This window comes from Schistocerca americana, chromosome 4, assembly GCF_021461395.2.
Source record: "Schistocerca americana isolate TAMUIC-IGC-003095 chromosome 4, iqSchAmer2.1, whole genome shotgun sequence".
Lineage (NCBI taxonomy): Eukaryota > Metazoa > Arthropoda > Insecta > Orthoptera > Acrididae > Schistocerca > Schistocerca americana.
Window position 1 is genome coordinate 489,109,643 of NC_060122.1, and position 21,979 is coordinate 489,131,621.

Below are 21,979 nucleotides of genomic sequence, written 5' to 3' on the forward strand. Positions count from 1 at the left end.
GACAGGCACAGGTACCTTGGGCCTATTCTAACCCCCGGACCTGCAGGGGGAGATTAACAGGGTATACCAATCTTTTGAATATATTTTAAAAGCAACTGGACTAAGACTTGGTTAATATCAATATCAATACGAAAGACTGAATACCAGTTACAACCGGACTTGCATTACCCTTCAGTTTTTAGCCCTGGTTATTCACCCAGGATGTCACTGTACTTCTAAACGACACTTCTCATGGACTTACATTTCCGTACAAAGACATTGACAACACTTGGTGGAAGGACTCAAGGATTCATCACAGAAGTTTGAAATAAAAATCATATGTGTATGTTGATATTTTATTGTTATTCACCAGTAGAGAAGTATGGATTTCTTACATCTACAACCAGAATTATTGGACATGGAAGTAATGTGTACAAAAGAACATGAGAGCACTGCATCAAGCTTACACCATGTAGACTACAATCATGGATCACTGTGGCATATCTTCTACTAATACGACGTAGCAGACAAAAGATAATATTATGGAAAGGACAGATTGCTACTCACCATATAAGAGAGATGTTGAGTCACAGATAGGCACAACAACAAGGCTATTAAACAAGTAAGCTTTCGGACAAAAGTCTTTCTTCCAATACCATACACATTCATGCAAACGCAACTCACACACACGACCACTTTCTCTGGCTGCTGAGGCAAGACTGCAGCCTGGCTTCGCCAGCCAGAGAGAGTGGTCATGCGTGTGCGAGTTGCTTTTGCGTAAACGTGTGCATGTATGTCACGTAATTCGGAGGAAGATCTTTTGGCAAAAGCTTGTGTGTTTAACAGATTTTTTGTTTTGTCCACATGCGATTCAACATCTCTGCCACATGGCGAGTAGCAATCTATCGTTTTCATAGTAATAGCAGACAATGTCCTTTTTCTGATAGCAGTCTTCGTATTAATACATTCTATATTCTCTGTAAAGGAACAGTGATCTCTGTATAATAGACTTAAGACATAGCATAGGTACACAGATACAGAGATGCTGAATGAAACATATTTGGGTGACAAGAGGGTAATGTTGAAGCCTTTAATGACTAAAATAGCAAATCTTATCTACAGATCTCTCAGAAAATTAGTGGCTGTGAATGACACAGAACCTAAAACTGAGCACATGAAAGCAAAACTAGGAACACTGCACTCCTTTTTCAATTGTTTGTTTAATAAGGAAGATACAGATGTACTATCTCAGTTTACTTCTCACACCATTGTAAAGATGGGCAGGATAGGTATTAGTCTTAGTGGAATTGAAAAACAGCTGAAATTAAACAAAGCTCCAGGGCCGGATGGTATCTCTGTCAGATTCTATAATGAATTTGTAGCTGAGTTAGCTCCCATTTTAACCATTATATACTACACATCATTTCAACAAAAAACTGTATCCAGTGATTGAAAAAAAAGTACAGTTAACATCTGACTACAGAAAGGTTAACACAACTGATCCACAAAATTACCACCGGTCATCTAGAGTCCAATTGATATGCTCACAAGCCCAGGAGAGGTGCTGCATGTGATGTTAGCAAAGACACTTGCGTCGGATGTCTGCTGCCATAGCCACACTGTCCTAACTGATATGTTTGTCGTATGTCACACATTGATTTTTGCAGTTGTTAGCACTGAAAACTCTTTGCAAAGGCCACTGCTCTCTGTAAGTGAAGGCAATCTGCCACTGCATTGTCTGTAGTAAGAGGTAATGCCTGAAATTTGGTATTCTCAGCACACTCTTGATGCTGTCAATCTCGGAATATAGAATTCCGTAATAATTTTAAAAATGGAATGTACCACACATCTAGGTCCAACTACCATTCTGCAATCCAGTTGTGCGGCCACAATCATGTTGGAAACATTTTCAGATGAATCACCTGAGTACAAACAACAGCTTTGCCAAGGCATGCTCTTTTATACCTTGTGTATGTGATACTATAGCCACCAGTATATGTAGATATTGTTATCAGATATGTTTATCATGACAGTACATAAAGGAAGATGGATCATAGGTTTATGTGACTCATGGAAGATTCACTGACATGTTGAAACACCTGAATTGGCAGACTCTAGAAGATACATGCAAATTATCCCACTAATGCCTACTTACAAAATCTCAAGAACCCATATTATGTGAAAATCTAGAAATATTTTTTATCTTTCTACACTGTGCTCCTATACGGGATATAAAAACAAAATCTGACTAATTACTACTCCAGCCTCAGTCTATCGCCTTCATTTTCATAACTTTCGCATGGAACTTGGTGAAAGTACCTTTGTATACACTGATGGCTCTCTGAGTGAATGTGAGGTCGGGTGTGCCTTCGTCATTGGCACCCGTGTCTTTCGATATCAGCTTCCGGCACACTTCTCAGTATTTACAGCCGAGCTTTTTCGTCTTGTACTAGGCCAAGGAGTACATCCGGCGACACAGCCTTCCCAATTGTGTCCTGTGCCAAGACTCACTCAGCGACCTCCAAACTCTCTATGTGCTGTACACTGCTCATCCTTAGTGCAGTCATTTAAGTAGTCGTTCTTCCCATGGGAAAAAATCCTAACATGATGCCATGCTAAGTACCTTCAGCCATGAATTTCACAGCGGTTCGTAGATTATGTATTGCAGATGGAGGTAGATATGACCTGGCCATGCCAAATGTTCTCCACCTTTGGTGGACAACACCCTGTCACCTTGGCAATTACTCACAACAGCCTGCTGTATCAGCAACATTACTGGATCATGCAAAAACATTACCAGATATTGCAGCCACATTGCAGCAATGTTGCCAACACTATTGTGGCTAAACACTGCTATAAAATGTGGTCCATGAACTCCTTTACAATAGCTAAGTAGGTATAAACAATTTCTTTCTGCAAACAGAATAACCATTTGTTGAAACCTAAACAAACAAACATTATTACTTGATTGTGTTACTGAACAACAATACAGTAATACAAAAAAGATTCAATTGTGCCTTCAAATATGTAAAAATGAATTTTAAAACAAAATTATACCTCAAAAATTTTCACAAATTATTTATTCAAAAATTCTTACAAAACTTGAGAAAGATGTATACAATATCTCAAAATATTTTTTAAGGTAAATAGGCATCTCTCAAAATTCAATACAACTTTGAGGTTATTTTAACTCTGAAAGTGTTGCAGCTGACAATTTCATAAATACAAGACTTTTTTCTACATTTACAAACATAAATAATAAATTAATTTTGTACTTTTAGTGGTAGTACCAATTTTCATCTGAGTACAGAAAAACAACTTCTTTATAAAACCATCACATCCTGAAACGAAAAACATTTTCTTTACTACTATTTTCTGTCCAAACTACAATTCACAACAGAATATTTTACAAAGTAAAAAAGCAAAGTTTCGTACCGTTTGATTCAGTGACATCTTTCATCTGCCACAACAGATATTCTGTTTATTGTTATGTAAGATGGTGGAATAAATAAAATGCACATTTCACTTGGTTTTGCAGCTAACTTATTTTGGCAAATTATAGTACAAGTCTTCAGAAGCTGTCCACATCAATATTTCAGAATGGAATTCCTGAAACAGATAATAAATATTTCTAACTAAAAATTCAGAAAATTTATCACAAAATAAAGAAATGTGGCTTTCTGGAGTAACTTGTCAACAAATTAAGAGCCTAGAAAGATAATATTTGCTATACAAAAAAGTACAGGAAATAATGATGAGAGAATGAACGAGAAAAAATAATTTCTTCCAATTTTTTTATTGGTAAAGCACCACAGCAAGGTTCAACTTTGCTGTGACATTTCCTCCATTCCCAATTTGTGGAGCAGTCTAAATTTGCTATTCTACTAACAAAATAAATTTTGCCTCACATTTAAATTTAACCAAGTATATAGAGGAAATTGTAAAAATCATTGAAAAAAGACCCCCCCCATCTCTCTTTCTCCCCCCCCCCACTTCCTCCAGACATTTATCTCATTAGTCCTCAATCAAGCTACATCATCTTTGTCTCCAAAATGATTATAGGTATTATGGGATAATTCTAACAGTCTACAGTGTCAGTTATTTTTATTTTCGTTTCCCAACCCCTTAAATAAATTTCAGTCTTCTGTGCAAATCTATCAAATTTTTATTCATATATTTTCAGCATTTTTACTTCAGGCATTTTCTCTCAAGTTTGTCTCCAACAGTCTTTATATCTGTAATCATTTACCAATAACATTTATATTCCCTTTGTATACCTACAGCTACACATTATTCCTGATGGATCCTCTCAATTCACTCGCCCACATAAATTGCAAAGAAACACCCAGGGGGGAGGGGGACATCCTGTTCCAGAAATTCTGCCTAACAAATGCAATCTACTCCCACACACTCCCCCAAAATTCCTACCCACAAAACTCCCAAATTCTGAATGCAAATCCTCCTTTGAAAAAGGCCCCAAAGCCTACAGACTGCATTGATCCCTATACTCACAACAAAACATGTTCCCTTGGTGTTAGCATCCCTCAACTACCTGTGTTCCCTTCAGAGAATACTCATAATATGCAGTCCAATCTTTCCTATATCTTCGACTTCTGAACTGGAGCTCTTGTTCTCCAACAACTGGAACAGATTCAAAAATCTCCTCGAAAGCTACCAAATCTTTTGCCTTTCTACTCTCACCTTGAAATGCCATTACCCAATGCCACATATGAAACATCCTTGCTAGTCCCCCTTTAACACCCAGACCCTGCCGCATTAACATTGTCCATCTGTCATAACCCAGAACTCACTTCCAACATCCAACAGAACTCAAAGAAATCCACAACACTGTTGCTAATCTATCCACTACGAACCTAAATCCTGCAGAAGTTTCAGTCATTTCAGAGGTCTCACTGAGAGCCTCAAACCAAAATTCTGGCCGGGCATGAATCATATGTTCCATCACCTTGCAAATGCAGCTGGTAAGAGACATGGGGCAGTAGCTAGAAGGAAGGTTTTTGCCCTTGCCGGTCTTAGGTATGGATATGACAGCAGCTTTACAACAGCATCCGGGAAATGTGCCCTCTGCCCAGATGAGGTTGTACGTGTTAAGCAGAAAGTGCTTGCTCGCGTGCTGCAACATCTGAATCTGGATGGCGTCTGGCCCTGGGGCAGAGGCCCGGGGTGAACTGTGAGCATGATCTAGCTCCCTCACAGTAAAGGCAGCATTGTAGCACTCACGATTCGAAGAAGAGAAGAGTATCGCCCGAGCCTTCTCTGCTTGTTTCCGATGTAGGAAGGCAAAGTGATAGTGGGAAGAATTCAAAACTTCCGCAAAATGGTAGCCCAAGGTGTTGGAGATGGCAATAGAGTCCACAATGACATCGTCTACTACTGTCAGGCCAGAAATTGGGGAATGGATCTTGGTTCCAGAGAGCCGTCGGAGGTTGATTCACATTAACAGAGGCAGGGGTGAAACTGTTAAAAGAACTAGTGAATGAAATTCAGCTAGCTCTTTTGCTAATCTGAAGAACGCAATGACACTTTGCACACATCTGTTTCTAATGAATGGAGTTTGCCATTGTAAGATGACTGTTAAAAACGTGGAGAGCACATCTCCTTGTGCGAATTATGTCGCGGCATGTCTCAGTCCACCAAAGGACTGGGACACGACGTAGTAAAGAGGAAGTGTGAGGAATGAAACATTGTGCAGCAGTAAGCATAACATTTGTGAGATATTCCACCTGGTCATCACAACTGGGGAAATCTTGTTCGAAGATTGCCAGGGAGGAGTAAAGCTGCCAGTCAGTCAGCCTTAGTAAGCTGCCATTTGGGCATGCACGCAGATGGGGTGGGAGTCAGCAAACGGATAGCACACGGGAAATGGTTGCTCGGTGTCAGAAAGAATGGACCAATCAAGATGATGGGTAATCTGGGCTGTGCAAAAGGATAGGTCCAAATGGGAATAGGTATGTTAGGAGTTGGAAAGGAAAGTGGGTGCTCCTGTGTTAAGGAAGAAGAGGTTACGTTAGTTAAGGAGGTCAGTCAAGAGGGCACCTCTCTGACAGGTCCTGTGAGAACCCCAAAGGGGATGATGCACATTTAATTCACTGAGTACCAAAATTGGGGCAGTAGCTACCCAATAAGCTGAAGAAAGTCTGGTGACATCGAATGACGGAGGGACATAAATAGTATAGAGTGATAAAGTCAAGTGGGGAAGGAAAAGGCGAACTGCAACAGTTTGAAGATGGATAGTCAGCAGATGGGTTGACAATGAATGTCATCCTGTATGAGGAGCATAACACCCCCATGAGATGGAATGCCGACGTTAGGGGAAAGGTCAAATCGAATCGGTAAGTAATGTGAACGCTCAAAGTGGTCATGAGAGTGCAATTTAGTTTCCTGAAGGCAGAGTACAAGGGAATGCTGCGATGCTAAAAGCAGCCATAAATCCTCTTTGTGGGACCGAAGGCCGTGAACATTCCATTGGAGGACAGTCATGATGAGGAAGAGACGTAGGGGTGTCAACTCAGTGGCTGCCGAGTGACAGGCGGTGTAGAGTTGCTACTACAGGGCACACAAGCAGGAGGATCGTGCTCCATGAGGTCCACAGAAACATCGGCTTGCTTGCTTGTTTGCTTGTGCAGCTGGTCTGTGGAGTCCAACGATGAAAAACGCCTGGTGGTGTGCACCGGCGATACAGAGGCTGGTCAGGCTAAGGTACCACATGGTAACACTGCTGAAGAGGATCTTCGAGTTGGCGAATGAGAAGATCGCTTGTCTTCGGTGGACTTCTTTGAGCCTTTCCAGTTAAAGGAAGACTCGGGTGTTGTTTGGCTCGAGGGAAGGAGGAAGTCTACACGAGAATGCTCCTTCAGCCCTTTCCAGCCAACCGGTCGTGCAGCTGGTGGCTTCCCCCCCTTGAGGCGAGAGTTTGAAGGTTTGTTGCACAGCTTGGCTGGGGGACGGCGATGCTATCTTGACACTGGGCGATTTCACAATCTCAGAGCTTAATTTGAGGTCGCATGTCAGCGTGGCCATGTCATTCATGGAGCGAGGGTAACAAGAACAGACCTACAGGTGCCAGACAGAAGAACACAGGATTTGCGACTAGCCAGTAACTTGCAAGCAACTGGATAAGGCACTTTTTCCTTCACCCGGATCTCTTGGACAGCCCGCTCATCAAGATACACCGGGCAATCCTGAGAGGAGGCAGCATGGCCACTGTTGCAGTTGATACAGCGGGGAGGAGGAGGCAGAAAATCGCCCTCGTGTGCATTCCTATCAGAGATTAAACATTTAGATGGGTGTCAACAAGACGTTCTAATGTGGTTGAAACGATGACATTGGTAGCAGCACTTCGGGTTTGGAATGTATGCTCTATCAAACGTGAGGAAAAGAGTGCGGGTGGGCACTAAGGAGGACTCTACCTTTTTCATTACACGATGGACGGCAATTACACCCTGTTCAGAGAGGTAAGATTAGATTTCAGCCTCAGTAAGAACGTTGAGCAGTGTGGTGTAAATTACACTACAGAAAGAATTCAAAGTTCTATGGGCCTCGAAATGAACAGGGTAGCTGTGGAGAAGAGAGGCAGCAAGCAGTTGTTGTGCTTGAGAATCAGAAGTAGTCTCCAAAAGCAAAGTGCCATTCCATAAATGAGAGCAGGATTTCACAGGGCCAGTAAGTTCATCAACACCTCTCTGAATAATGAATGAACTGACTGTGGCGAAGGACTGACGGTCTTTAGTACGCGAGACCACAAGGAACTGTGGTGCAGCGGAAAGGGTCTTTGAATCATTAGCCTCATTACGTTTACGTTTCATAGGCTTTGATTGGGAAGATGACTGACTCATTGTGAGAAAATTCCACATGATTGCCAGCACCTCCAATGGAGCACTCCTTCCAATTGGGGGCTCCCTTCACAAGGGGTTGCACTCGCCTTATGTGATTGTTCACACCTCATGTCACAACTCCCTAACATCTGACAGAGAGACCAATAGGAAACTTGGGAAGGTTGCAGCTCAGGCCACCCCTCCCTGGGTCTGGCCTGTACCGGGGATACATGCAAACCCTACCTGTCAAACCAGGGCTGGGAATTACGCATTAACCAGTCACTTGTTTCATGTCAGATGCGTGAGCCGGACTGCAGGAGTGCACAGGGAGGAAGAAGAAAAAGAGGAACCTCAAATGCTGAAGTGGAGGAACGAGAGTAGGGAAACAAAGAAAAGAGAAGGGAGCAAAAAACAAAGATGAGACTGTTCCTACATCAGCGACAGACAATGCAGAACATTCCCAATAACATCCCAGACATGTTTCCCTAGGGAGGGGAAAAAGAATAGCAAGAGGACAGACATGCAGCATGGAAGAGAAAAAACGCTGCAAAGGCTGGGGGCCCGTGGTAGCCAAGCATGAACCCGTAAAAGAGTGGCGAGCCCACTGGGGAGGGACACTTGTTGTTCCAGCATTGAAATCTGCAGCAATTTGTGGATGGGTTGCACTTCTGTCACATTGAACGATTCTCTTCAGTCTTCGCTGGTCCCTTTCTTGCAGGATCTGACAATGATGTCAGAGATTTGATGTTTTACCGGATTCCTGCTATTCATGGTATACTTGTGAAATGGTCATAAGGAAAAAAATCCCCGCTTCATCGCTACCTCGGAGATGCTGTGTCCCATCCCTCATGCAGCAGTTATAACACCACATTCTAACTCACTTAAATCTTGATAAGCTGCCATTGTAGCAGCAGTAACTGATCTAACAACTGCGCCAGACACTTGCTGCATTATATAGGCGTTGCTGACCACAGTGCTGCATTCTTCCTGTTTTTTTTTATTTGTTTTATTTTATGACCTTCATTGGACCACTGTAGTCAAAAATACAAAGTTCTAAACAAGTTGTTAAACATGGATACAATTTGGTTCGACAATAATTTAATATATTTAGGTAATATAATTATTAGAGGCTATTCTTATATGAAAGGTGTTTTGCTCTTCTGTCTGCCCAATATTTCTTCATTCTTTCAGATATTTTCTTTCTTTCTTCATCTGAGACAACTCTTCCTGTACTCCTTTTATTGATTTTCATTTGTAGTCTGGTTTGCGGGTCTTGCAGTATTCTGGTTTTCTCTGTCTTGTTTTTTAGGTCATCTACTGTAAATTGAAGTTCTTTTATATCTTCCTTAATTTCTGTGATCCATTTAATGTCGCTCTTGCTATTCCACAATTTTTGTATTATTTTTTTACTAATTCTGTTTTCTGGAGTTCTCATCAGATGTCCAAAGAATGAGATGCGTTTCTTCCTGATTGTGCTCATGACTGGTTCTATTTTCTTATATACTGTTTCATTTGATGCTATTCTCCAATGGCCATTTATTTTATACTGTTTATTTATACATGTCCTAATTATTCTTCTTTCTATTTTTAGTATTCTGTCAATTTCTGATGTATTAGTTGTTTTGAAGATAGTTTCAGCTGCATATGTTATTTCTGGTTGTGTAACTGTTTTATAGTGTTTTAATTTTGCCTCTTAATTATTCTTCTTTCTATTTTTAGTATTCTGTCAATTTCTGATGTATTAGTTGTTTTGAAGATAGTTTCAGCTGCATATGTTATTTCTGGTTGTGTAACTGTTTTATAGTGTTTTAATTTTGCATCTATAGATAGGTTTTTTTTGTCGTATGTAGTTTTGGTAATGTAATTTGCATAGTTCAGTTTGTTTATTCTATTTTGCCATGATGGCTTCTCATTTAGATGGTATGTTATTATTTCGCCTAAATATTTAAATTTATCAACAATTTTGATTTCCTGTTCTCCTATTGTAATTTTGTTTGCAAGTGGTGGATCAGTTAGCATAATCTCCATTTTTTCAAATGATATTCTAAGGCCTACTTTATCTGCTATTTCTTGTAGTGATTTCACTTGTTGCCTGGCTTCTTGAACGGTGTTGGCTAGGAGAGCAAGATCATCAGCGAATCCCAAGCAGTTTAAGCTATCATCATCTTTTGCACTTCCAATTCTTATCCTCTTTGGATTGTCCTTGTACCATTCTCTCATTATGTATTCCAGTGCACAGTTGAAAAGTAATGGTGATAGGCAGTCACCTTGTCTTAAGCCTGTTTTTATGAGGAATGGTTCCGAAATTTCTCCTCTAAACTTCACTTTTGATTTGGTGTTGGTTAGAGTGAGTTGTATTATTTTAATTAGTTTTGGATGGAGTCCTAGATTTCTTAAAATTTTTAATACTGAAGGTCTGTGGAGACAGTCATATGCCTTCTTAAAATCTACAAATGTTATTGCAAGAGGTTTGTTCCATTTCTTGTAGTATGCCATAATCAATTTTAAACTAATTATCTGCTCTGCACAGCTTCTCCATGGTCTGAAACCTCCCTGATATTCCCCTAACTCCTGTTCTAATTGCTCCTTGATTCTTTCATATAGGATCTTGGATAGAATTTTATATGTGCAATCTAGGAGAGAGATGCCTCTGTAGTTGTCTGGGTTGCTCTTATCTGCCTTTTTGTGTAGTGGGTGGATGACAGCTGTGGTCCAATGTTTGGGAAAATTTTCTGTTACCCAAATTTTTGTTAGAGCCATGTGTAAGGAGGTCTTGACTGTGTCACTTGCATATTTCCACATTTCAACAAAAACCTGATCTTCTCCACATGCCTTATAATTTTTTTGTTCTTTAAGAATTTCTTCTACCTCTTGGAAAGTTGGAGGGTCTAGTTTGTTAGGTTTGGTTTTTATTGGGGTATTTATGTTGATTTGTAAGGGTTCTTTGGGTTCCTCGCAATTCAGAAGTTTTTAAAATGCTTTTGCCATGATTTCTGCATTTTCCTTGTTACTGTGTGTCATTCTTCCATCTTCATCTTTCAGTATTAGTGTAGGGGCCTCATATTGTTGTTGTTGTTGTTGTTTCCCAAAGATTTTGTAGTAGTTCCTGGAGTTGGTTTTATGATAATTACCTTCTATAGACGTTATAATATCTTTATGAAATCCTCTCTTGATTCTTCTAATATTTTGAGCGAATTTTTTTCTTTCATTTTTTAGGTTGATGGCATTTTCTTCAGTACTATGTGTTTGAAACTTTAACCATGCTTGGTGTCTATCTTCATGGAATTTGTCACATTCTGATGTCCGCCATGCATGTTTCCTTCGTGGATTCAAGGGAGCTAGATTCTCTGCTTCTTTTTTAAGATTAGGCACTAGTTGTTCTAGATCATCTGTTAATTTGAAGGTTTGTGTTATTTGTTGGTACTTATTATTTTTAATTAGCTGATGTGGGTCAAACTTCCTTTTTATTTTATTGGTTTTTCCGGTCCTCTTCTTTAACGGTGTGAATTTGATTTTAATTTTAACCATATAATGGTCTGAGCCTGTGTCTACTCCTCTCAGTACTTTAACATTGTGGATCTCCTTATGAAAATTTTCGTCCATACAGACATGGTCTAGCTGCCACTCGCCCTTCCTCCAGTCTGGATGTTTCCATGTTTTAAGTTTACTTGGCTTCCTCTTAAAGTATGTTGATTTAGATATAAGGTTGTGATCTCTGCAGAGTTCTACAAGTCTTTTACTGTTTTTGTTCGTAAATTTATGTGGACTCCATTTTCCAATTATATCTTTATATTTCCTTTCTTTTCCCAACTGAGCATTGAAATCTCCCAATAAGATTTTTACATTCTTTTTATTTACTCTGTTCACAGTTTGTTCTAGAAAGTCCCAAAATTTATCTACCTCTTCCTTTGTTTTTGTTAGACAATTTTTTTCATTTGTTGGGGCATGAGCATTTATTATTGTATAGGTTTTATTCATTGTTTTAAAGCTTCGAGTCGCAATTCTTGGTGATACTGCTTGGAAATCCATTACTGAATCTATTATTTTTATGTTTACTAAAAACCCTGTTCCAAACTGGGGACATTGTTTCATTGCCCTCGGTCCTGGTTTCCCATTGTAAATTCTGTATCCTTGTGATTTGAATGGGTCCTCTATGGTGTTTCTCATTTCTTGGATCCCTGTTATTATTTGCTCATGTTTAATCTTCTTTTTGTGTTTTAGTGTGCATTTGGATGGTTGCAAACGCTTCGATTCATTGCTGTCTTCTAGTTGACTACCCACCGAATCCGATGTAGCCTTTTCCTGCCTTTTTGAGCAGGACGGTGGAATTTTTTTCCTAAAAGACCTTTCCATTTTTGACTGTCGAAGGTTGTCAACCTCAGTTGGAGCAAGCTCCGATTTACAACTCCTGTTGTTAACCGCAGAGGGTGTGTTTGGTCCGCGAGAGCTATTTTATTTCACTCAAGTAAACCGGTGAGGACTTCCCTATCCGCCACCTGGGACGCGCCACATAGGAGTATCACCTCTCCTCCTACTATGACAGCATAGTTCCTGTTTACATACACTACTGGTCATTAAAATTGCTACACCATGAAGACGAGGTGCTACAGACGCGAAATTTAACCGACAGGAACAAGATGTTGTGATATGCAAATGATTAGCTTTTCAGAGCATTCACACAAGATTGGCGCCGGTGGTGACACCTACAATGTGCTGACACGAAGAAAGTTTCCAACCGATTTCTCATACACAAACAGCAGTTGACCGGTGTTGCCTGGTGAAACGTTGTTGTGATGCCTCGTGTAAGGAGGAAAAGTGCGTACCATCACATTCCGGCTTTGATAAAGGTCAGATTGTAGCCTATCACGATTGCGGTTTATCGTATTGCGACACTGCTGCTCATGTTGGTCGAGATCTAATGACTGTTAGCAGAATATGGAATCGGTGGGTTCAGGAGGGTAATACGGAACGCCGTTCTGGATCCCAACGCCCTCGTATCACTAGCAGTCGAGATGACAGGCATCTTATCTGCATGGCTGTAACAGATCGTGCAGCCACATCTCGATCCCTGAGTCAACAGATGGGGACGTTTGCAAGACAACAACCATCTGCACGAACAGTTTGATGACATTTGCAGCAGCATGGACTACCAGCTCGGAGAACATGGCTGCGGTTACCCTTGACGCTGCATCACAGACAGGAGCGCATGCGATGGTGTACTCAACGACGAACCTGGGTGCACGAACGGCAAAACGTCATCTTTTTGGATGAATGCAAGTTCTGTTTACAGCATCATGATGGTCGCATCCGTGTTTGGCGACATCGCGGTGAACGCACTTTGGAAGCGTGTATTCGTCATCGCCATACTGGCGTATCACCCGGCGTGATGGTATGGGTTGCCAATGGTTACACGTCTCCAACACCTCTTGTTCGCACTGACGACACTTTGAACAGTGGACGTTACATTTCAGATGTGTTACGACACGTGGCTCTACCCTTCATTCGAACCCTGCAAAACCCTACATTTCAGCAGGATAATGCACGACCGCATGTTGCAGGTCCTGTACGGGCCTTTCTGGATACAGAAAATGTTCGACTGCTGCACTGCGAGCATATTCTCCAGATCTCTCACCAATTGAAAATGTCTGGTCAATGGTGGCTGAGGAACTGGCTCGTCACAATATGCCAGTCACTACTCTTGATGTACTGTGGTATCGTGTTGAAGCTGCATGGGCAGCTGTACCTGTACACACCATCCAAGCTCTGTTTGACTCAATGCCCAGGCCTATCAAGGCCGTTATTACAGCCAGAGGTGGTTGTTTTGGGTACTGGTTTCTCTGGATCTATGCACCCAAATTGTGTGAAAATGTAATCACATGTCAGTTCTAGTATAATATATTTGTCCAATGAATACCCGTTTATCATCTGCATTTCTTCTTGGTGTAGCAATTTTAATGGCCAGTAGTATATCTCTGTAATTGAATACGCATGCCTATACCAGTTTCTTTGGTGCTTCAGTGTATATGTGTTAAGGATGCACCAAAATATATGAAATTAAAATAAGGAATAACAAAATTTCAGAATTTAAATACTTGCCAGAAATAATCCCACCAAATCTTCTCAGCAAAAAGACTAAAATAAATAGCGCCAGAAAAATGTGTCCGTTGACAAAGGCCAAAGTTTTATTTGTGACAGTTTTTTAGTAGTGCCAATCTGCAACTCAGCATCTCCACTATATGGGGAGCAGCAACTTTCCTTTTCATAATATTGTTACATTCCATCCTGGATTTTCCATTGTTTGACAAAAAGAAAAATAATTTGAAAAAGAAAGAAGAATAAGTAAAAAAAGAGGAGGCAGACAAATTATGAAAAACAGATTAGGAAATCGAAAAGTAACAAGGATGTGAAGGAAAAACTGAGAATATAATCGATACAATGAGAAAGTAGATTATTACATTTTATGGCTGTACTACTGTATATTCGACCAGCGCATTTCTTCGATATCCGTTGCGTGCCAGGCAGTGCCCTTACATCATCTGAAAGCAGCTCTTTATCAATAGACTGCTGTGCTGTTTACCGCCAAGCCTCCTGTGGCCGCCACAATATCCAGGGGCGCAGATTGCAGCAAACGCCAGACAGCGCTGCAGTCATGGGTGGTTTTACTACATGCGAGGACTCTGGCCTCAAAATGGTTCTAAATTAAGTTCAAGTTCAATAAACAATGTTACTTTAAGTGTGTTAATCTATCAGTGCTTCAGTCCACCACTTGGCAGGACATTTCAACAGCCAGTTAAAAAGAATGGGGAAAGATTTACAACAGGTGGGAATAATACAGATACAGGAAACAGGTATGATTTCAGGGTAAAAGTGCAAACAAAAATTCAATTGTTTCGGGGAGAGGGGGAGAAAAGTATGAAGTCATAAACCAGCTGTTTCATGTGGTCCTGACATGGCCAAATTCAAATGATAACAACAACAACAACAACAACAACAACATATTTCTTACCATAAATTTTGTTCCAGGGAACAATTAAGTTCTTCTATCACGCATACTCCACTATATCTAATGGCAGACTCCGAAATTCCTCATCATTTACTGAAAAATAATCATGCTTTGATTATTATTTGATAGCTAAAATACAATTTCATTCAAACTAATTGTTTTTAATACATAATGTTCAAAACAAAAATTGTCTGTAGTCCATTTCTTTAGTTATATTACTTCACATCAATTAAGATCTAAAGATGATAATACAGCAATTATGTTCTCGTAACATCTAGAAAAAAGGGCAACTAATCTGGCGTCCAACACACGACGAATTATTTACATCATCTGACTAGAAACAGACATAACATTATCAATGTCATGTGAAAGAGAAATTGTTGATAAGCTTAACAATGATAATAATCACAAACTAAAAGTTTATCAAGAATGCTAAGCGAGTATTTGTGCTTGTTACAATACAATCGCCAACATATAGCCTAAAAGGCAAAACAAGCACATTTAGTTAGAATGTAAGCTGTAGAAGATTTGTGGTGAAAGTCAAAACCCTGTCATAAATCACGTGTGCCATAACAATCTCATCATACAATTGAAAAGTTACCAAAATTGAGGAAAATGTGTACACTGTCAAGTATCAGAATGCCACAAAGAATTTTATCTGACCCATTCTATTTGTGATGGCTGCACATGTTCCAACAAAACAGACAACACAGCAAACATGCAGAGCCAAAGGAAGGGCTGTGATTTGGCAACAACTAAAATGTGTGATTCAAACTATTTCTAATATTATTCTCCAAAGTCTACCTGTTTTTCACATGTATAATTGTTTCTCGCAAATACCGAACATACACCAAACAGGTGGATATGATGTTGAACGAGACCGGATGCACTGTGAATGGCTGCCTATGACCAACTCCTGTCACAGGACTATATCATTATTGTTGTACCCCGACCTGACATCTGCAGAATGGAGAGAAAGGATAAATAAATTGATCCCCAGACACTCCTAGTTTCGATATAACACACAAAAACCTAGGTTGAGGTCAAGGAGCACACATGCACTTGACATTAGCAATTCCAACGGCACCTGGAACTCGCCAAAGAGAGCTATGGCAAAATTTGTTAACCGAAAGGTTTGGGGAGAAATCAAAGAGGAACCTGTTGCAGAATATCAGTTGCCATATGTGATATCCAGTGCTTTAAACCGACTGACAACAGAAGTGTCATGGCAAACCTAACGAAGTACTGCTTTACAACTCAATACGAGTTTAACAAGTGTGGTGACCTACAGGACCCACAATATATTTTTGTCTGCCCAATCCTAGCACCACAGGAGATCTATGTGCAGCAAGTGATAAGGCCATCAAAACATCAGAATTCTGGAGGTTGAGGACCTAACATAAAAGCAGCAGTGCCTGGTAGAGCTTTTGTTATTATTTTGTGTTATCTACATCCTTCACACATAAAATAAATAAAGAAACAATTTATTCCGTTATAATCTGCCATATTGAACAATGAATGCATCACAGTGCTTTGTAATATGAATGTGCAAAAGCACCAAAACTAAACCTGGTAATTCATTCACTGCACAATATGCTCAGAGCAAAAGGTTGGATTGCACTACAGTTATAATGGTTTTGCTACATAGTATCCTGGATATGAGCACTTAAAAGGAGTAACCTCTCAACAAACATGGTTTCTATCTGCCCTTAAGCTTTAGTCCAACTACCAACTTTTCATACATCACTGTTTTCACTGCAATAGAACTCTACTCTTGCTCTCACTTGTATCTATTTAAAAATGAACACGAACAGTCACAACCACAAGTTACTTCTTTTTTTCTATGAGGTTACTGGTTTCAGTCCGTTTCAGACCATCTTCATACCTCACACGATGATGATAAACAGTGGCTGTGAACGGAGCAGGCACTACGACTCCAAAATGCTAACTTCGTGAGGCCATAGTGCCAGCTCTGTTCACAGCCACCATTTACCACTACGGTGTGAGGTCTGAGGATGGTCTAAAACAGACTGAAGCCGGTAACCTTATAGATAAAAAAGAAGTATACAATGTGATCAAAAGTATCTGGACACCTGGCTGAAAATGACTTACAAGTTGGTGGTGCCCTCCATCGGTAATGTTGGAATTCAATATGGTGTTGGCCCACCCGTAGCCTTGATGACAGCTTCCACTCTCACAGGTAAATGTTCAATCAGGTGCTGGAAGGTTTCTTGGAGAATGGCAGCCCATTCTTCACGTAGTACTGCACTGAGGAGAGGTATCGATGCCGGGCGGTGAGGCTTGGCACAAAGTTGGCATTCTAAAACATCCCAAAGGTTTTCTATATGATTCAGATCAGGATTCTGTGCTGGCCAGTCCATTACAGTGATGTTATTGTCATGTAACCACACCGCCACAGGCCGTGCATTATGAACAGGTGCTCGATCGTGTTGAAAGATGCAATCGCCATCCCCGAATTGCTCTTCAACACTGGGAAGCAAAAAGGTACTTAAAACATCAATGTAGGCCTGTGCTGTGATAGTGCCACACAAAACAACAAGGGGTGCAAGCCCCGCCCCCCCCCCCCCCCCCGGTGAAAAACACGACCACACCATAACACCACAACCTCTGGATTTTACTGTTCGCACTACAGACACTGGCAGATGACGATCACCGGGCATTCGCCATACCCACACCCTGCCATTGGATCGCCACATTGTGTACTGTGACTCATCACTCCACACAACATTTTTCCACTGTTCAATCGTCCAATGTTTATGGTCCTTACACCAAGCAAGGTGTTGTTTGGCATTTACAGACGTGATGTGTGGCTTATGAGCAGTCCTTGACCATGAAATCCAAATTTTCTCACATCCCACCTAACTGTCATAATACTTGCAGTGGATCCTGGTGCGGTTTGGAATTCCTGTGTGATGGTCTGGATAGATGTCTGCGTATTACACATTACGACCCTTTTCAACTGTCTGTGGTCTCTTGTCAGTCAACGATGAGGTTGGCCTTTACGCTTTTGCGCTGCATGTGTCCCTTCAAGTTTCCACTTCACTATGACACCAAAAACAGTGGGCATAGGGATGTTTAGGAGTGCGGAAATCTCACGTACAGGCGTATGACACAAGTGACGTCTAATCATCTGACCATGTTCAAAGTCTGTGAGTTCTGCAGAGCATCCCATTCTGCTCTCTCATGATGTCTAATGACTACTGAGGTTGCCAATATGGAGTACCTGGCATTAGGTGGCACCACAATGCACCTAATATGAAAACATATGTTTTTGGGGGGTGTTCAGATACTTTTGATCACATAGTGTATCTTGCAGTTGTGACTGTTCATGTTCATTTTTAAGTAATAAAAAGACCACTGTTCTCCAAGATAAATGTTCTCACAAATTACTGATATCTATTTGCTTTTAGATTAATAACAGTCATTCAACTTTATTGTTTTCAGCGACTTAATACATTGGCTCAATAGTTTCAGAAACAACTGAATATGAATCACAGAATGAAATATAAAAATTCCACATATTTCACTGAATCTACTATGCTAAAAGTATGAAAATCCTTTTCAGTTTATAATCAGGACTACAATTAATACATTAATTCTTCAAAATAAATACTAACAGATATGACGTGCAAGTACCAATGGATCCATCTCAATATTTTTCTGTATGTCTTCAACAACATTTTTTATTCTTCCATAACAATGCCTCACTGCTTCCCTGTGATACCCTTCAAGAAGATTGTAGTTTTCATCCCAAAAGTAATTAATGCTTCCTAATCCTAGCTGATGTTTGAGTACTACCAGCATCTGAAAATTATTTAAAATTTTTTGTAAGAAAATTTCATAAATGACAAGCAGTGGAATCAATAAAATAATGCCGTATGGAAAAAGAAACTTACATGCACAAAGAGGCTTACTAAAGAGTTGCGGAAAAACCTGTCGTCTTCCTGCTCTGAAATCACCTTCATTACCAGGGTCTTTAAATAATAACTGGCAAGCATTGGCATATCCAATGTGTCTCTCAATTTCTAAAAAGAAAAGAAAATAATCAGATGTGAAAAACCTACTTTTAATCATTTTCATGTGAGTCATGATATTAACTACAAGGCATCTTGTCCTCCCCCCGTCCCCCCATCCACAGGCCCTGCACTTCCCCCAAAGAGGAGATGCAAGATAGGGTTTTATGTCCCATCGATGACAAGATCATTAGTGGTGAAACACATGCTTGGAGAGGGGACGATGATCTTTGGTTTGTGTGTGTTCATGACAAAGAGACATCTCGAATTGAGTCTCTCTCTGTTGTGGACACAAAGAAATCTAAAATCATTGGTGTTTGTTTCTTTGTAGCTGTCAATCCAACATATCAACTGAAACACCTCTACTGTGTTTACATCTGGAATGTGTTACAAAATAATTTTCACAGCGAAATGCAAATTTGAAGTGAAGATGAATTTGCCAGTTTTGCTGCAGGATTGGCGATGAATGTAAAGAAGGTATTAATAATTGTAAAATCTAGGTTACTTTTCTTTACTTTAGTAAGTGACTTTTGGCAATGCTCAGAATTTTGCCTCCTGAAAGCAAGTACTGTACAGCCATTTCTGTCCTGTGTAATTTCCAATTTTCTCAAGTGATTTTTCCTTAAGATCCCAATATGAAATGAACTGATAGTATAAATTTTGTCCTCTAAAACACACATGGTATTCTTTTTCCCCTGGAAGTATGAATTTCATTTATCAATGCTGATGAAGGGTGTTATCTAAAACACAAAATCATAATTAAGTTCCTACACTTAACAGTTCAGATACAAAGTGTGCGGCACAAATGGGTTAATACTAATACTTTATTTACACTTAAAGTCCAATAACAACATGCAACTTTGCTTCTTACAAAACAGCAAGACACAGTTTCAGTTTTACAATAAAGTAACATAGCCACCAGTAATTGTTAATGTTATTTATTAGGAGCAAATTAATGGTTTCAAATCAAAGGCTCATCCTCTGGTAGTCGTCGTTAGACCCAGTTTACAGCTTTTAAAAGCATTAATAACAATTAGCCTATATTTTCACAAAGCCATGATCTCGACAACATGTAGAGAGGCTATCACGAACTGCGAATGTGAATTAATTTGGGAGTAATTAAGCATCAAAGCTGAGTTCTGTTATGATCCACCTTCAATGGGTAAACATCAAAGCTCGTAAAAAGGGTAATCAGATGCTTTTATACACTGAAGTGACAAAAGTCATGTGATACCTCCTAATATCGTGTCAGACATGCTTTTGCCCAGCATAGCGAAGTAACTCAACGTGGAATGGGCTCGTCAAGTAGTTGGAAGTACCCTGCAGAATTACGGAGCCTTGCTGCCTCTACAGGCATCCATAATTGCAAAAATGTTGATGATGCAGATTTTTTGCACAAACTGAACTCTTGATTATGTTCAGTAAAGGTTGAATGGGATTCATGTCTGGCGATCTGGGTGGCCAAACCATTCCCTCAAAATGTCCAGAATGTTCTTCAAACCAGTCACAAACAACTGTGGCCCATTGGCGTAGTGCACTATTATCCTTAAAAATTCCATTGCTATTTGCGGACATGAAGACCATGAATGGCTGCAAATTGTCTCCAAGCAGCCAAACCATCATTTCCAGTCAATGATCAGCTTAGTTGGACCAGAGAAGCCAGATCATTCCATGCAAACACAGTCCATACAATTATGCAGCCTTCACCAGCATGCACAGTGCCTTGTTGATGACTAAGTCCATGGCTTCGTGGGGTCTGCTGCACACTCAAACCCTACCATCAGCCCTTACCAGCTGAAATCAGGACTCATATGACCAGTCCATTGTTTTCCAGTCATCTAGGGTCCAACCAATATGCCCAAGAGCCCGGAAGAGGCGCTGCAGGTGATGTCATGCTGACAGCAAAGACACTTGCAACGATCATCTGCTGCCAGAGCCCATTAATGCCAAATGTTGCCATACTGTCATGACATATGTTCATTGTACATCCCACATTGATTTCTGCAATTATTTCATGTAGTGTTGCTTATCTGTTAGCACTGACAACTCTACACAAATGCTGCTGCTATCGATCGTTAAGTGAAGGGTGTCAGCCACTGCATTGCCCATGGTGAGAGACAATGCCTGAAATCTGGTATTCTTGGCATATGGATCTTGGTATATTGAATTCCCTAATGACTTCCACAAGGGACTGTCCCATGCACCTTGCTCCAACTACCACTCCATGTTAGAAGTCCATTAACTCCCGTTGTGCAGCCATAATCTTGTCGGAAGCCTTTTCACATGAATCACCAGAGAACAAATGACAGCTCCGCCAATGCACTTGTTTTTTATACCTGTGTACGAGGTACTATCACAATCTGTATATGTGCTTATCACTGTCCCATGAATTTTGTCATCTCTGTGGACACTACCTGCGTCAGGAGCTGTAGTGGTAGAGCACTTCAGAGAGAACTTGCAGAATATTATCAATAACTCTCCTGATTATGCCACTATAGTAGGGGGTGACTTCAGCTTGCCATATAACAGATTGGGGCAGTAATGCTATCAAAACTGGTACTGCAGCCAGGATTTCATGTGCCATTATTCAGAATGTCTTGCCTGAAAACTTTGGGCAGATAATGAGAGAACCAACTCGAGAAGGAAACGTCTTAGACCTCCTAGCTACAAACCGACCTGAGCTTAGAGGAATGTATCAGTAACAATATGGCTGTAACAGCAATTAGAACTACGAGTAATTAGAACTACGAGTATAACAACAAATGTTAAGAAAGGTAGGAAAATACTCTTAGTTAGCAAGAGTGACAAATTGCATAGTACCTGAGTAGCCAACAACAAATATTCAGTGCGGAGTACGAAAATGCAGAGCACCAATGGAAAAAATTTGAAAGTATCGTTCAATATGTCTTTGACAAGTATGTTCCGATAACGATCTTAAGGGATGGGAAACATCCAACATAGTTTAATAGCCGTGTTAGAAAACTGCTACGTAAACAAAGAGAGCTTCACCACAGATTCATAAGGAATCACAGATGAACCAAAGCTGAAAGAAACAAAAAGGAGCCTGAAGAGATCAATTAGAGAGGCGTTCAATGACTTTGAAAGTAAAATTTTGTCAACTGATCTGA

The 21,979-nt window shown here is 40.3% G+C and overlaps 1 protein-coding gene across 3 annotated transcripts in view; it reads right to left on the minus strand.

Moving 5' to 3' along the window:
• Positions 1 to 3,482: 3,482 nt before the first annotated feature.
• The window catches only part of LOC124612712 (cyclic GMP-AMP synthase-like), a 94,861-nt gene continuing 76,364 nt past the window's right edge, over positions 3,483 to 21,979 (minus strand). For 2 of the 3 annotated variants that reach the window (XM_047141066.1, XM_047141064.1), the window contains 4 exons: positions 18,735 to 18,863; positions 18,456 to 18,642; positions 14,821 to 14,910; positions 3,483 to 3,588 (listed from right to left, as the gene is read on the minus strand). In XM_047141066.1, coding sequence (XP_046997022.1) covers positions 14,858 to 14,910; positions 18,456 to 18,642; positions 18,735 to 18,863 — 369 coding nt within the window. In that variant the 3' untranslated portion in view covers positions 3,483 to 3,588; positions 14,821 to 14,857. The remainder of the gene's footprint in view (positions 3,589 to 14,820; positions 14,911 to 18,455; positions 18,643 to 18,734; positions 18,864 to 21,979) is intronic. The other variant, XM_047141065.1, reaches the window with a different exon arrangement.